This window comes from Zea mays, chromosome 1 (genome assembly GCF_902167145.1).
Source record: "Zea mays cultivar B73 chromosome 1, Zm-B73-REFERENCE-NAM-5.0, whole genome shotgun sequence".
Classification (NCBI taxonomy): domain Eukaryota; kingdom Viridiplantae; phylum Streptophyta; class Magnoliopsida; order Poales; family Poaceae; genus Zea; species Zea mays.
Genome location: NC_050096.1, coordinates 297,287,928 through 297,303,595, shown reverse-complemented (window position 1 = coordinate 297,303,595; position 15,668 = coordinate 297,287,928). Strand labels below are relative to the sequence as shown.

Sequence of the window (15,668 nt, the reverse complement as noted above, 5' to 3'; positions counted from 1 at the left end):
AAGAGAAAACAGGAGATCTTTGAAGCACATTTATATCATTGTTACTGCCTGGCATCCCAAAGTAAGCATGCCATATCCATAGGTCATGCGATGCAACCGCTTCAAGAATCATAGATGGATGCTTCCCACGTCCGGTGAACATGCCCTTCCATGCACTTGGACAGTTCCGCCACTCCCAGTGCATACAGTCGATGCTACCTAGCATCCCCGGGAATCCGCGTTGCTCACCCTCCGCTAAGAGCCTGCTACATCGGCGGCGTTTGGGGCCCTTAGGTAATACGGACCATAGACGTCTATGATAGCTCGACAGAAATGTCGTGATGCTTCTCTAGCAGTGGACTCACCTATACGAACATACTCGTCAATGGCATTAGTAGGCAAGCCATATGCTAGGATGCGAAGAGCCGCGACACACTTTTGAAGAGCGAAAAGTCCCAACTTCCCACAACAATCATGTTTCCTAGTGAAGTAGTTGGGGTTCCGAGCTTGAACAGCGTCTACAATGCGTAACACCACATGCCTCCGCATGCGAAACCTGCACGTAAATGGAACATTACCTAATGAACTTGCACGAATAAATAATATTTAAACACATATAGGTCATTGGACATCGGATGCGTACCTTTCTCGGAATTGCCTGTCATTAAACACAGGCTGATCAGCGAAATAATCAAGCCAAATTCTTTGATGACCATCAGCATCACCCAGGTTTCTTGGACGTATTTGCTTAGGTGGCGCATCCGACCGTCGTCGACGCTGAGAACTCTTGCATTGCACAAGGTGGTTGTATGTCGCAAGCTCAGCTTCATCGTCGTCTACTAAGTGATGCATGTCGTCGTCTTCCTCGTCCATCATCCAAAATCTTGTAAACGAACTTTGGTAGCCGGCCATGGGAAACTCTATGGATGTAGTGTGTTCTTTGCAATCAGATATGAAGGGCTAGTGCTATGTTGCCGTCCTCTCATTGGCTCAATTTATAGTATCCCCAACTTCCTTTGAACAACCACTTCCCTACAAATTTTGTCACTGATGTTGCACCCGTGAGCACAAAGATGCTTGCTTTTATAAGAAGACAAGTTGTGGCAGCCTTGGTCTATGCTTGCTTTTGTAAAAAGACAAGTTGTGGCAGCCTTGGTTGGTACTTGCTTTTGTAAAAAGAAAAATTGCCTTGCAGCAGCACATTGCAGCCGCTTGGTTGCCACTTGCTTTTGTAAAAAGAAAAATTGCCTTGCAGCAGCACCTTGCAGTCGCACCAATTGGCAGGCAACAGCACCATTCGACGGCAGCCTGTACAAGCAGCACCATTCGGCAGCAGCAAATGGAAGAGAATGGTGGTAGTTGGGTGGGGAATGGAAGAGAATGGAAAAGAAATGATATAATATGTGGTAGTTGATATAGAGTTGAGATATAGAGTAAATATGGCTGCAGAGATTTATGGTATAGAGTAAAGAAGTTTGCTGACAAGGACGGAATATTCCTTTTAGAGTAGAAATTTAGAGTTATATGAGTGCGGATAGCCTAACGAGGAGTAATATAAAAAAGAACTCTATTTTAGAATTATAAAACAGACTATCATGTTTTATTATTTACTCTTCCTTTTTTTCTTTCGATTTTTTCTATTTTATTTAAAGTGGAACGATTTAGATAATATATATGATAGTAATATACTTTAAATAAAACAGGAATTCACAAAATGGAGAAAATCGTTACAGTCATTATAGGAAAGTATGGGAAGACTTACATCATATATCCTATTTAAAGGAGGATGAAATTCAAATCAGATAAGGGATCCTTCCTTCTATTGATTTGATCAATTTTTTTCCTTTTCCTGTCTCCTTAGAGGGCAAAAGCCGGTCAGCTATAATATATGGTACCTCAAATGATATACGTTTGTCGAGTTTCATTTAAAGATGAACTAGTTGGTTACCCGTGCGTTACGATGGCTTACAATAATATCCACATAAACTATCCACCAAATAAAAAATTAAGATTTTTTATTAATTATCTCTACTCTCCGTATAATATTTTTTTGATTTGACTAACTGATGTCATTGTTTACTCCATGAAATATATCTTGGTACAACACGACTAATGAAGTGAGCGATTAGAAGAGAGTTTAGAACGACTGACTGAACGAATAAAGATTATAAAATAACATAATTCCACCATACAGAGACCAAACAAGAGAAAGTTTGTGAGCTCAAGTTTATAAAATAAGTCACATGAACACAAACTAAAAAAAAGATATATCAAAATATGGAGTGATTGTTAATGTCATGCATCAATAAAAACTGGATGCGCTCTATATAAATTATGCTACTTCGTAGCAATTAATAACGTTTAAAACCAACAAATAACTTTTCATTTCACTGTTAGTGTGACAAATCATTGTTGATCCATCCAATTCAACAACCTCAAACATCATGGAGTCCATTGTACCAATGTGGTCTCAGAAACAACCTAATGCTTACAAGAGCCAAGAACGTCGTGCTTGGGCTGTAGCCTCGGTCCGTAGTGTTGGCCCAGTCCGACATGATTATATTTTTTATTTAAAAACGTATATACATATATAAAATTTATATTCAATATTAAAAACATTTGAAGATGATGTTCTACTGGTTAGATAGCTTCACCAGTGTCTCTTGCCCTTCTTCCATCAGGGCATGGATTCAAACCCCACCTCATGCACCGTTTTTTAACATTCTACGCTGTGCAACAGATTAATTTAATATAGTTGTGAGGTGTTATTTGTAAAAAGATGACGCATGACGACCGTTGAAATTGGTGCTTTAAGTATAGTATAGAAAAAAAATCCCTCGGTTCTTGTTCGATTAATACTGACTCTCTCTCTTGCTTGAGTTAATATTCTTCATGTTCCTGAAATATCTAAACACCTTCTTTAGGTCCATGATAATAATGTATATTTTGAATGTGGTATTTTCTCATCAAGGATCGAACAACAAAGAAGCTGCTCTGAGAAGGAAAATGTGACTCCGGTGACTCTACCCAATAAAGTTGTCTGATGCCAAGTTCATCACACAAGCCTTCGTGAGTCACTCGGCACGCCCAAATCAATGACATCCTCGGTTCGGACTTGGGACACCCATCCTTTCAATTCGTTTGGTCCCTTTTAATCTTAGGTGCTGTGGTTCACGTATTTGTAATGTGAACGGTAATCGATAATGTTAAATTATATTTGTTTAAGTCTAATTAAAATATAATATCATATTAGAATATTAAAAACTGATATTATTATATTTTAAACTTTCTACCGCTGGTAATCTAGCGTGAATCATTACTGTTGTCATTTATATTATATTCCGTGAACCAAAAGAAATCTTAAGTGCCGTTTGATTCACGAAATGTAACGTAAATGGTAATGGTAACGATTCACACTCGAATACTGGCGGTAACAAATTTGAATAAGGCAGTATCCATTTATAGTGTGGTATCGATTACAGTTGGACTTAAATAAACATGATTTAACGTTATCAGTTACCCGTTACGTTACTAATACGTGAACCAAACGGCACCTTAATGTATGTTTTCGAGGAGATGCTTCTTGTCGGAAAGATTGAATATAAACTATAGAGAGGTGGTCAGATTAATCCCTTCACTTTTCCTCTGACCATTCATTTTATTTTGTCTGCCTTGTCGTCTTTTGCAACAAAAAATAACGGATTGATGAAGCTGTCATGGAAGTGATGTGGGGATGAAAAATCTCTTCCAAGTATACTTTCGTGTTCGTGAAAACAAAATGAAGACAATAATAAACAAATAAATTTGCACATGAATGCATAAATGTACGTACTGCCGAGTGCCGAACTGGCCTCTTTTTCTTTCCAACAACATCCGCACATCTATCCCGTTTCTTGGTCTGCATGATAAGCCGGAGTCTCCGCTTCCGGAAGAGCTAGAGCTGGGTGACGTTTCTACAGCCCAAGTCATCTATATGCGCCAAAAATGAAAGTCTGTCGTGTGTGGGCATTGTGTTGTGGCGACACTGCCCAAGTGCCAAGACGGACACGAACAGATTAACCTAAAACCTAACCGCACAAGGTGATAGCAGATCTGCTGCAGATCGGTTCGCAGATTATGGCAACATCAGCTAATCTTGCCGTAACAATAAACCAGCAACCAGAATACTGTTGCATTTGGGGGGGAAATGTAACAAAAGCATTCTGTTATTACTTCCATGTATCACAAGGTCATCAACAAAATGGGCGTCCATCCAGAACCGCTCAGATTGCATAATCTAAGGGTGGTCATTGTTGCGGAACCACGAAGTTGAATGGCACCGTACCTGCTAAATTCTCAGGACATGCCTCCTCCCAACTAATGGAAAACGGGTTAAAAAACCGTGAAGGTGCCAGTGCATTCTTATTATAAATTTATTACAAAATTGGTTACTTTTGTACGGGATGCCGATCAAGCAGCAGACCACGGGTTGCATCCAAATGTTCTCTTTTCCTGAGCGGTTTTCGCTCCCAAAGAATACGTCAAAACACGGTAATTGCCTCCTTTCATTTACAATAGCAGCCTCCTGATGTCGCTGAAATTCAGCGCCAGCTCCGTGAAAAACTTGCCTGCTCCCGCCCATACAGTGCAAGAAAAGAGGAGTGACTAAATTGTGATGAAATAGTACACACTAAAAGGGAATGATATAAAGACAAAACAAAGCAAGAAAAGAGATGCACACCTCCTACTTGCCCATCAAATACACGATGGTCAGCAGATAGTGTCAGGCTCATCTTTGTAACTGCAGCAGCCTTCTCGGTTCCTGGACAATCACACGAGTTTAAAAAAAGAAGTGTCTACGTTGTTCTGAACAGGAGCGCAGTGTGTCTAGAAAATATACCATCGCTGTCCACAACAGGTTCAACAACCTTGTTTCCTCTACCCACTGCGAGAATGCCAGACTGATAGAAAGAAATGAAGAATAGGAACGTCAGTATATAAATTAGAAGGGTCCCATTACTAGGGAAGCAAACATGTGCACATAGGGGACCTGTGGAGGGTTAATGATTGCACAGAAATGGTCCACAGGGTACATCCCAAGATTCGAGATACTGCATAAGAACAAATCATTAAAATGTTAAAATATAGAATTTCAATGATAGAAAGAACTCCCTGAAGAACAATGGTAAACAGGCACAAGTTGCTTGCCTGAAAGTTCCCCCTTGAAATTCGTTAGGTGCAAGCTTCCCAGCTCTTGCCTTTTCAGCCAGCTGCTTAACCTGAGTGATTATGAACAAAGGAACCCATAAATGACTCAAAACCATTGAAAATAGAGATTGTTCTACACATAGGAAGGCTGGTTTATGGTAGAATTGTAGACCACAAAACTGTGCAATTCTAGTGGTTTCTTATGCAAGCAGCAATCTTGATGGTTGTTGATGGCAAGGAGTCAAGAATTAGAAGTTCAAAAACAAAAACTGTCTGGGCATCTTAGCACGCAAACATCTGCTCTGAACTTTGACAACATTATTGTACCTCTGCGGATATTGCAGATATAGTCTTTTGATCCGCATTCCTTATTATTGGGGTCATCAGGCCCTGGAATAACAAAAGACCATCATCAGGCACTGAAGGTACAGTGATAATTACTTCGGTGGAGTGTGGGCTCTAGAATCATACCTTCTCTGTAGCAACAGCAATAGATATATCAACTGAATCGCACTTTTGAGTTTCTTCCTTATCATTGTTCCAGTAAGCTGGCAATAGATGCAAAATACATAAAATCTTCAAAAGTGGAGACTGAAGAGAGCTACATACTGGTCTAAACAAACAAAGCATACAGAAACCAGCGTTCTTACTGAACAGTTTCAATCAATCCAGCTATACTACAGAACAAAAGAAAAGTCATGTAGCTGGCTTCCTAAGTAAACAGGGCAGAAAAAAAACTATTACTAGCATGATTCTAGTTAGGATTTGCCAAAACATGTCAAACATCAATACACATGGCTGCTTTCCACTAGCACTATGCTTGCTAAGTGTGCCAATATACATTTAAACTGTCTCCCTCGATAGGAGTGGCCAGGGCTTGGGTGCTGGACCTGGGGTTCCAATTGGACAGTCTAAGGCTAGTACTGTTGTACAAGACATAAGCTTACAACGAGCCATGGTCTAACCACCCAAACTGACTGCTCAATGAACAAAAAACACAGACAGGTTGGTATCTTATATTTTAATATAATGGCACAAATTCTAGCAACCTGTAAACACAAACTCAGCACAGCCCCATTGTGTAGCTGATCAAATTTCAGCTTATGGGGATTCTATACCATATGTTAGTCTAATGTAAAACTAGCTTTGATTCAACGGATTGAGCAGGAACTAGCTCATAGTATTCCAGTGCAACATATAAATGTTCAAATTACCAGCTTGGCGTACAAAATCAGCATGAGCCGTGCAACCAAAATGAGAAAGAATCATGCTATGGAGGCAGCCTTGGGATACTACTACTGCTAGCTTTCTAAAGAGAACGCTGCCATGTACTTAAGGGTAGCACACAATTAACTTCCCAAATCCCAATATCAGACAAATCCTTCAAAAATTCCTCCGAAACAAAATGTAATTGTGGAATTCTTATGTGTACACAAAACAGGATTTGTGACTCGTGCATCTGACAAATAAGTAATTGAACAATTCTAGTTCCATGCCTAAAAAAACTTTGGAATTTGATGTTTGTTTTGTTATTTTGAAATTACCATTTGCTTCAGGGACGTTCCGCAACGCAATTGCCACAGCCTTTATGATGATGTCATTTACTGAAACTTTAATGCCATGTAGCTCTGCAATGAACGAAGTCATTATCAAACAAGACCTTTCCTGTTATCTGACTATTGAAAATAATAAAAGTTGTCTGATTACTGAAAATCATCAGGTAAAAGAAGATATATAACACACCTTTTAGTTCATTCCTGAAAGCGAGCAAGGGATCCAGCACAACATCTGATAACAATGTAAAACATATCATCATGTTAACAATATTATGAAAATAACATGTGCATGGAATGAAATATGAATACAAACCTTTGGATAGATACAAATGTGGAGTCGTCTGTTTTGATTCGAGCAACCTTTTGGCAATGACCTGCATGATAAGAAACAGTTTGCACTGCTGAAACAACATGGACCTCACAGATAATACTTTATTCAAGAAAAAGATTCTTAGATGAAGATGATAAATTATAACATTGTAAAGCACAGACCTAACCAAGTTTCACTTTTCATGAAATACAGTTCTTTACTAGTAGCAAGAAGATCCACTAGACATAAAAATGGACGACACTGGCTGTAAACTGGTACAAACTCCTATGACAAATTCTCAGGTTGAAAAAAAAAACTCGGCCGGGGAGGGAAAGACCGCCCTCCCGGTATTCCATATAAGAAGAGACCGAAACAATGGTCCCGGACTCCCGGACGAGAAAATCCCCGAACCCTGGCCCCCATCACTAACGGGCCGGCGTCAACTGTCCACTCTGCAACGGCCCAACCGGAGGGTGGCGCACAGGACATCGTAACCCGAGAGCGGATGGGGTACAGCGAGGGGATTTTTTTAACCAAGCCTGAAAATTCGCTCCCGATAGGAATCGAACCCAGGACTTGGAGGTGCTACTCGGAAGTCCTTAACCGCTAGGCTAGAGGCCCTTTCGCACAAATTCACAGGTTGAAATACTATGTAATCAAAACATGAAGTTCATTACTAATTTGTTTCATTGTGTGAAACTCTCGACATTCTACAATCTGTATAGCTAGGACAAGAACGAGGAAGCTCGTGTAGTCAATATTATTAAGTTGCATACACCAACTAGTTGAACCTAAAAGCTTAACCTGATAGGAAGAGTTAGGCAATTCACTTATACTCCAAACTCCCCCTCACGTCAAGGCTCTCTTAGGTCTAAGACGTGGAATAAGAGTCAACAACAATTATTTTATTTAATTATGCTAACCAGGATTCAAACTCGAGACCACTTGCTTTGTTTTTTGCCCCCTAAAAGTCAAAAGCCAAACCAAAGGGCTAGATCCAGGAAGTAGTTTTTTCTAAAAGCCGACTTTCTAGCAGTGCAAAACTAAAAGCACCTCTAGACATGCTTTTAGTGCCTTTCGGATGGAAATGTAAAAATATATATATGGAAGAACTTTTAGCGGCGTTTAGTGGGTTCTACCAAACGGTTTTAGGATTTTTAACAACTCAGCTCACAGCAGCTTTTTTCACAGCCCACAGCCCACAACAGTTTTTTTCACAGCCACAGCTCAACCAAACAGACCCTAAATCCTATGGGTCCCTTCATCTTCCTCCGCAGGTAATCTCCACGATACTCAGATTCTCCTTACAACCATATTCTCCATGTTAGACTGTGTGTGTGGGCCGACACCACTGTTGGACTGCCGACCCACTAGGGTTAGGGTTAAGTCTCTATATATATGTACCCCCTTCTCTATGCAATACATCAAGTATTCGCAGTCCAATATGGTATCAGAGGATTAGGTTTTCCTTACCTCCCACTCTATAGCCGCTGCCCACCTCTGGGCAGGCCGCCGCCCACCTCTGGGCAGGCCGCCGCCCACCACCTCCCGCGTCGTTGCCCCCGGGAGCCGCGGCCACCTCCTCGGCGACCGGCGCCATCTTCTCCGAGCTGCGCGCCTCTCCTCCCCCATCGTGTGTCGGCCACCCACCTCGGCGTGCGAAGGACGTGCCGCCGTCGGCCCTGGTCGCGCCAGCCACGACATGCCCCATACCACACCACCTCCCGTGCTCGCGACGCGCGTGCGACCGCGGCCTTCCTCCCCTGCCCCGACCTCCTCCGCCCCCGGCTAGCCCGCCGCCGCCACGCGAGCAGGCGCGACCCCCCCCCCCTATCCGGCTGCTCCATTCGTAGCCACAGGGAGCTTCTCCCTCATGTAGGTGCCTTCCCCATGCACAGGTTCTCCTCCCCAGCGCTGGCGTGAACAGTATAGGAGGTCAGGGGCGTGGTTGTCCGCCCGAATCCGCGCCGCCGCTGGCGGATCCGCCTGAATCCACGCCGCCGCCGCCGCCAGGGCGGTCCGCCATGACCCGGACCTCACCCGCACGGACAGTGTTGTGGCCGCCGCCACTGACTGGATCCGCACGCAACCGTCGTCGTGGAGCCAAGGCCACGCGCCACCGACCGGGATCCACACCGCCGCCCACCAACGGTGCTCCCCCGCCCTCCTCACCAGATCCGGCACCTGCGGCCCTTCTCGCCCTGTCGACCTCTGCACGCGCGGGCGTGCAGCACCACCACTCCGACGAGCGGGTGCGCCGATGCAGCCAGCCACGTGCGGGCTAGCCGTCGCAGTCGCAACAACATCGGCTCATGTCCAGCGGCGGCGCATCCCTGTCGGCCACCCCCTCCCTGCCCGTTCCGGTGCCTAGCAGCGCCTCACGCCTCTCCTTCGTCGCGCTTCTCCCGTCGTCGAGGTCACACCACCCTGCCAGGCCCAGCGCAGGCCCCTGTCCAGCTGGACCCACCCCGCCGCCCACACCTTCTTCGTCGCCGCCACAGCTGGATCCGTCGCTCCCGCGACCTTCTCGGCTAGATCTGTCGTCCCTTTGGTCGGATCGTTGTCTTCATGGCTGGATCCGTCACTGTCGTGGCTTTCCCGACCGGATCTGTCGATACCCCCGGTACTTTGCCGCAGGCGCGGCCACCCTGACCGGTGCAGACGTGTGCGCTGCCGCCGGCCTCCCTGGCAGGGATCCTCAACGTCTGGACGATTGAAGGAGCAAGAAGGTCGGCCTGCTGGTGCTCTTTTGTTGTGTCGACCTGCCAACCGTTGATGCTCGAACGTCGACCCCTCCCAACGAACAGGCTACTGTTGCGTGTCTCCCGACCACAGCCACCTCGACTTCAGCTACCTCGGCATCCAGGGGCTATCGTCCTCTTGAAGTCCACACCGGTCCGTACTCCAGCCGCAACATTCGCACCCTCACGACGCTACGACTGCGAGGGGATGTTAGACTGGGGGGGCAGCACCACTGTTGGGCTACCGGCCCATTAGGGTTAGGGTTAAGTCTCTATATATATGTACCCCTTTTCTATGCAATACATCAAGTATTTGCAGTCCAATACTGCCCACAGTCAGATTCTAAGAAAAGCTCGTAAAAAAAACTGAAACAAACAGGTCCAAGAGGCTGATGTTTTAAAAGACTCACTCAAAGCAAATATATCCTGCAGCAAATGATAAAAAAATCAATGATGTGAAGTGCAAAAGTTTAGGTATTAGCACTAAACTTAGGGCGTGTTTGGATATGGGTGTGCGTTGTGTATACCCAAGAACGTGAGAAAATCCCACCGAATGACGTTTAGTTGTGTGTTTCTGTGCTACAGAAGCGCCAAAACCCGAGAGGTGAGAAAAATCAACGCTTCCCCAAGACGTATTTCTGCGAGAGGTGCTTCCCCATGACAAAACAGGGCCTTGCGCATCTGACTATTCGGAATATCTACTGAAATTAATAAAGTCAAACACGGTACCTTGCGTATCTGACTATTCGGAATATCTTCATATGTATCATCCTTTTGTGAAATAGAGGATGCTTGAGATTGGGAATCTCGAGTTGGCTGAGACGAAGGTTGAGCTGGAGACTTCTTTTCTTTGGTTGAACTTGAATTGATACCTGACTTCAATGCTGCCAGAACATCCCCTTTCAGAAGGGTGCCACGGGGGCCTGATGCTCTCAGTGATGATGTATCCAGTCCATGTTCCTTGATCAGTAATTTAGCTGCCGGGCTGATCCGGCTCACTGTTGAGCTTTGTTCAGACACATTAACTACTTTGTTTTGCGGTGCACTTTCTGTTGATTGCTCTTCCTTTTGTTCACCACCGAAAGATGTATCAGCTGGTATACTCTTAATATCCTCAACGTCTTCAACCTTACAAAATGGACAACTAACACTCAGTACAAAATAGATGTAAAGCATTACATTAAAATGGGTGTTTATGAGTTATACCGTAACAGCAATGGGTTGTCCAACTTGAACATCTTTAGAACCTTCAGGTGCTAAAATCTTGGCCAAATACCTGAAGCATTAAAGGGGTAAGGGTAAACACAAAAGGTGTGTGCATGATACAAAACATTCATGATAAGAAAGGATAAAGTGACACACAAGAATAAAAAATGATAAACACAAGATGAACGTTATGGGCAGCCAGCAGGGTGTCCATAACACTAAAGAAAAAAATGAAACCATAATTGTTTGATGTAGCAGTGTCAGTTTCTAGTTATTTAAAAGCTTACACTTTTTATGTAATTACCCATAATGGTAGAGGAATTAAATAGACTTAAAGTTGTAAAAGATCAATGGAGTATCCTTCCATGCATTTTATGGTCATACTATAGAGCTCACGTCAGTCTGCCGTCAACACAGTTCATGTGCAATGGAAAAGGCAATCAGGTGAAACAAAGAAGAATGCATATTATGCTCAGTGTGGCTTGGGGCAACAGATTGATAAAGATTGTCTGAATGTAAATAAATAAGGTTTAAATAAGTTCATTCCACTAGTGAATTCTTTCATATAAAGGAATGTACCAGTAGGTTACAATAAACAAAACATGGTGCTAACTTTGGAACTAAATATAATGAATGGGTTTCATTAGATTTTGGCAAGAATCTGTTCCTGGAGCACTATCACATGTTCTGTCCCTGGATGGGGGGTTCTAATGAAAAGAACTAATGACTATACATGAGATTACAACATCTTGATAGAAAATGTAAAGTTGGGAATGTAACATCACAATAACCAAAGGTACTAATAGCATCTTAGAAAACTTCGTCAAGGGCAATACCCCTCTTCAAGGCTTTCAAACTCAAGAGTGGCTTTATCAGTTTCTATCTCACATATCACATCACCAACCTCTATCTGCAACAACATAAAGTTCAACGATAGTGTTCTCAGAACTAAAACACATTAAACAAAAAAAATGGGAAACCCTAAGCTGGAAATAGGATATTTTTCTTATTGAATTTAAAAAAATAACAGCTAGCAAAAGCACAACCTTGTCCCCTTCCTGTTTTCTCCATTTCGCGATGTTACCTTGATTCTAATGAAAACTGTGTCAGAATACTAAATATGCAGACATACAAGACAAGAAGCAAACAACATGTATTAATGAATTACTAAGATAAATGTTAAATCTTTTACCATAGTAGGAGATAGTGCTGGCATTCCGACCACCAGATGTGGAGGAAGCCCTGCAAAAAAAAGATAATGACAAATTAACGAATGTGATAATTTAACTGTAATAAAATATGAAAACTACAAGTAATGAAGCACAAATGGATGTGATTCATCAGCACAATATGTTCACAGAACAGGATCTTGCTTAGGAAATTTCTTTTGAATGGGTTAATTTTGTAGAAACTCCGCCTATGTTTCCTCAACATAGCAGGCTTTGTTGTTGTTGTTGTTGGGTTAATTTTGTAGAAACCAATTGTTACCGCAGAAAATGACATGATACTGTGCATGAGGTTGACTCCTTGTTCAGTATATTATATTGCAGAACAAAAGGAACATAGTTAAATCACAGGTAGATGAATTCAAAAACTTGCACAACATCAGAGGTACAGGATGAAGTTCATAAGTTATGGAATAATCTTCTGTTTGTTTATATCTATGTCAAATTAACAATGTGAGACGTGTGGTTATACCTGTAGATGAGAACCAGCGGGCTGGCATGGGGATCTGCAATAAGGACACAACATAAGTATGCAGGTAGCAATTTTAATAAATGAAAAGGATTAGTATTCTGGTCCCACCTTGTAATGTGCGCCCAGAGATGCTAGAATTGATGGCCTGGGAAAGAAATCATACTTCAGAAAAAAAAAAACATATTTCATAAAACCTTATTCCAACAATCTTCGATTGCAAGTAAATAAACTACACAAGTGTTGGTCCACATTCACAATTTAGCAGTTAACCCTAGTAGGGTTAAGGGCCTGTTTGGTTTGATGCCTAACTTGCAACACTTTGCCTAACTTTTCTGCCTAAGGTTAGGGGCTTATTTGGTTTGTGGCTAACTATGTCACACTTTGCCTAAGGTTAGTCGTCCGAATTGAATAACTAAACTTAGGCAGACAAGTTAGGCAAAGTGTGGCAAGTTAGGCGGGGAACCAAACATGCCCTAGTTCTTCAATTCGAACGACTAACCTTAGTCAAAGTGTGGCACATTTAGCCACGAACCAAACAGCCCCTAAAATTGGTGGCAGCATAAGTCCATGGAGTGACAAGCAACTAACAAAACAGCAGAAAACCCAACAATCCCTGAGGTGAATTAGACAATGATATACCTCGTGGAAGCACATCGTCCAGCCTCTGCTAAGGATCCCCTTGCCCGCGATAAGCTGTGGGAGATCAACATTACAAGCCGTCAAATAGCGGTATCGCAAAGCACCAAAATCTGCACAAATTTGTCTGCAGCGTCGATCACCCAAAATCTTACCCGACCAGAAGTGCACGTATGTTTGCCATTTTCCCAGGCCAAACCTCCGCGCCAAATGATCCCTGGTACCAGGATACGCAGAATGTGTCACAGAACAAAAGGGGCAGCAAGCAGGGGTATGATTCAGTTGGGCCCGAAAACATTTTTTGTGGAATATAGTCTCTAACAGCGCCACGATTGGATGGGTGGATTGAAACATTAGTGGCAACACTAGGGTGTCACACGAATCCACACCGAAACAACAAATCTGGATGGAGGGAGGGGGTCCGAGCTTGGCCGAGAACGGAACCAGACTCGTGCTCCCAACAAAGGAATTCCATCCCCATTCGAGCGAGCCAGGGTTAACAGGAAGAGATCGCTACTCACCGGGACGGACGGATCTCCAAGACCGCTCGAGCTGAGAGAGGATCCGGCGGAGTGGAGGACTACGGCAGGCCGGGCGAGAGAAGGGTTCGGCTTCGGCAGCACCGGGCGAGAGAAGGGTTCGGCGGCGCCAGGTTGGATTGCAGCGCGGACGAAGACGGGGAACCTCGCAGGGGAGGACCGAGCCGAGCTCGATCGAGAGACTACAGTGGAGGGCCGTCAGCCGAGCCGCTGGAGATACCGGTGCTGTATTGCTGCGTTTTTCCTGTTACATGTCGCGCCGCTCGAGACTACCCGGTACAGTAATGTTTAATATAGAGATTTTTAAAATATTTAAAAAAGTATTTGTAAAAAAATTATAGAACCATCTCTCGTGAAGAGATATCTCTAACTCGTAATCTAAGTAGTAACAGACGTCTCACTTTCACTGTACGAATTCGTTATCGGTTTTGATGACTTTCTACTATACATGCCACTTATGTGTGATGTGACGTGGCCTACTCCCTATACACGTATTGAAGGTTGACCCACCATCAACAAACCTCAAATCGGGAAGCTAAGACAATTTTTATTCAATTTTTTATGTATATATTCCATTTGAATGGCAATATAATGAAATCTGATCCTAATTGAATGTACTCACTTGCATATAAGTTTGTATACTCGGAAATATGAGATAACTGAAAGTGGTGGATAACTATGATACATAAGATTGTGGGAGATCTTCTAAACTTGCTATTTATTCAAATGTTTTGCAAAAGATTGCTAAATGCAGAGTGAGATGTGTTTCCAAACGAAAAATATATACTTATAAAGACAGTGATGACCTTTTAAATGATAAAAATAAGAAAAAAATAGAAATATATGAAATAAGGCTAAAATATTGTCGTAGAAACACATTTATACTTGTGCATCCACCTTGGTTCATCTATCTATGCATTGAAAAATATAAAAAAATAAAGTCTTCAGGTTGCTAAGGGTCACATGCATATGTGTATCAAAACTATATTTTGTAGACCCATATTGAAAAGCAATTACTCCACTTCATGCTATATAAAAACAGAGACTAGTTGTAAAAAATGAAGTGTTCATAAATAATAATTTTGTAGTTCAAAATAATGAGTTGTTAAGTATCATGTGCATGTACTCAACAAAATTAAAATTAGTACCCCTCTTGAGGCCTTGTTCATTTATTTGCATTACATGTGGGTTGGAGTGGATTGAAAGGGATTAAGATGTATTTTGACTTGTTATGAATTTAAATCGACTCAATCCCATCCAATTCACATGGATTGATGTCAGAATGAGAACACTAATTATAGGAAAAATAGAGAACTCATGAACAACAATAATGTAGAACACACATAAGCAACCATCAGACGAGCAGACGACGATAATGCGAAGGTAGTACACCTCCTCGCGCACCGGACACGGCACTTTCTCTGCACAAATATCAACTTTGCACAGATTCTAGATGACCTCGAGAATCGCCACTAAGAGCGCCCACAGACAATAGACACATGCATCCTGACTTCGTCTCCAACAAGGTGGATGACACATAAGTGCCATCAAATTAGGGTTGGCCGAAAGCCAAGCAAGGCTTTCGCCCAAACCAACGTGGTCATCGTTGCACGGCCACCCGAAACCAATGGACACAAGGGTCGACGCAACAGTCTGGGTGGATGGAGAGCAAGGAGTCGCCGAAATATAGGCCAAGGATGCACTCAATCGCAGAGATCTTGTCGAAGGTCAAGGGAAAAGAGCCTCTATGGCGAAGGCAATGAACGAAGACTACAAAGGCAGTGGAACATCAGAGGCGTAGATCCGTGGCCATCGG

General features: G+C 42.9%; 2 protein-coding genes across 2 annotated transcripts; both read right to left on the bottom strand.

Annotated features, from left to right (window-relative positions):
* On the bottom strand, positions 1 to 1,155 carry LOC103644211 (uncharacterized). The gene is made up of 2 exons (XM_008667409.4): positions 623 to 1,155; positions 1 to 535 (listed from the first exon to the last, which is right to left on the bottom strand). The coding sequence occupies exons 1-2, from the start codon at positions 889 to 891 to the stop codon at positions 235 to 237; spliced, it is 570 nt and encodes a 189-aa protein (XP_008665631.1). The 5' UTR covers positions 892 to 1,155; the 3' UTR covers positions 1 to 234.
* Positions 1,156 to 4,161: 3,006 nt separating this feature from the next.
* Positions 4,162 to 14,122, bottom strand: LOC103644210 (dihydrolipoyllysine-residue acetyltransferase component 1 of pyruvate dehydrogenase complex, mitochondrial). Its single transcript, XM_008667408.3, has 20 exons — positions 13,835 to 14,122; positions 13,469 to 13,530; positions 13,317 to 13,370; positions 12,786 to 12,822; positions 12,678 to 12,711; positions 12,172 to 12,221; positions 12,026 to 12,070; positions 11,816 to 11,889; positions 10,980 to 11,049; positions 10,503 to 10,901; positions 7,036 to 7,096; positions 6,910 to 6,954; positions 6,711 to 6,794; positions 5,638 to 5,714; positions 5,494 to 5,556; positions 5,167 to 5,237; positions 5,009 to 5,069; positions 4,859 to 4,919; positions 4,700 to 4,780; positions 4,162 to 4,586 (listed from the first exon to the last, which is right to left on the bottom strand). The coding sequence occupies exons 2-20, from the start codon at positions 13,495 to 13,497 to the stop codon at positions 4,528 to 4,530; spliced, it is 1,455 nt and encodes a 484-aa protein (XP_008665630.1). The 5' UTR covers positions 13,498 to 13,530; positions 13,835 to 14,122; the 3' UTR covers positions 4,162 to 4,527.
* Positions 14,123 to 15,668: the final 1,546 nt, after the last annotated feature.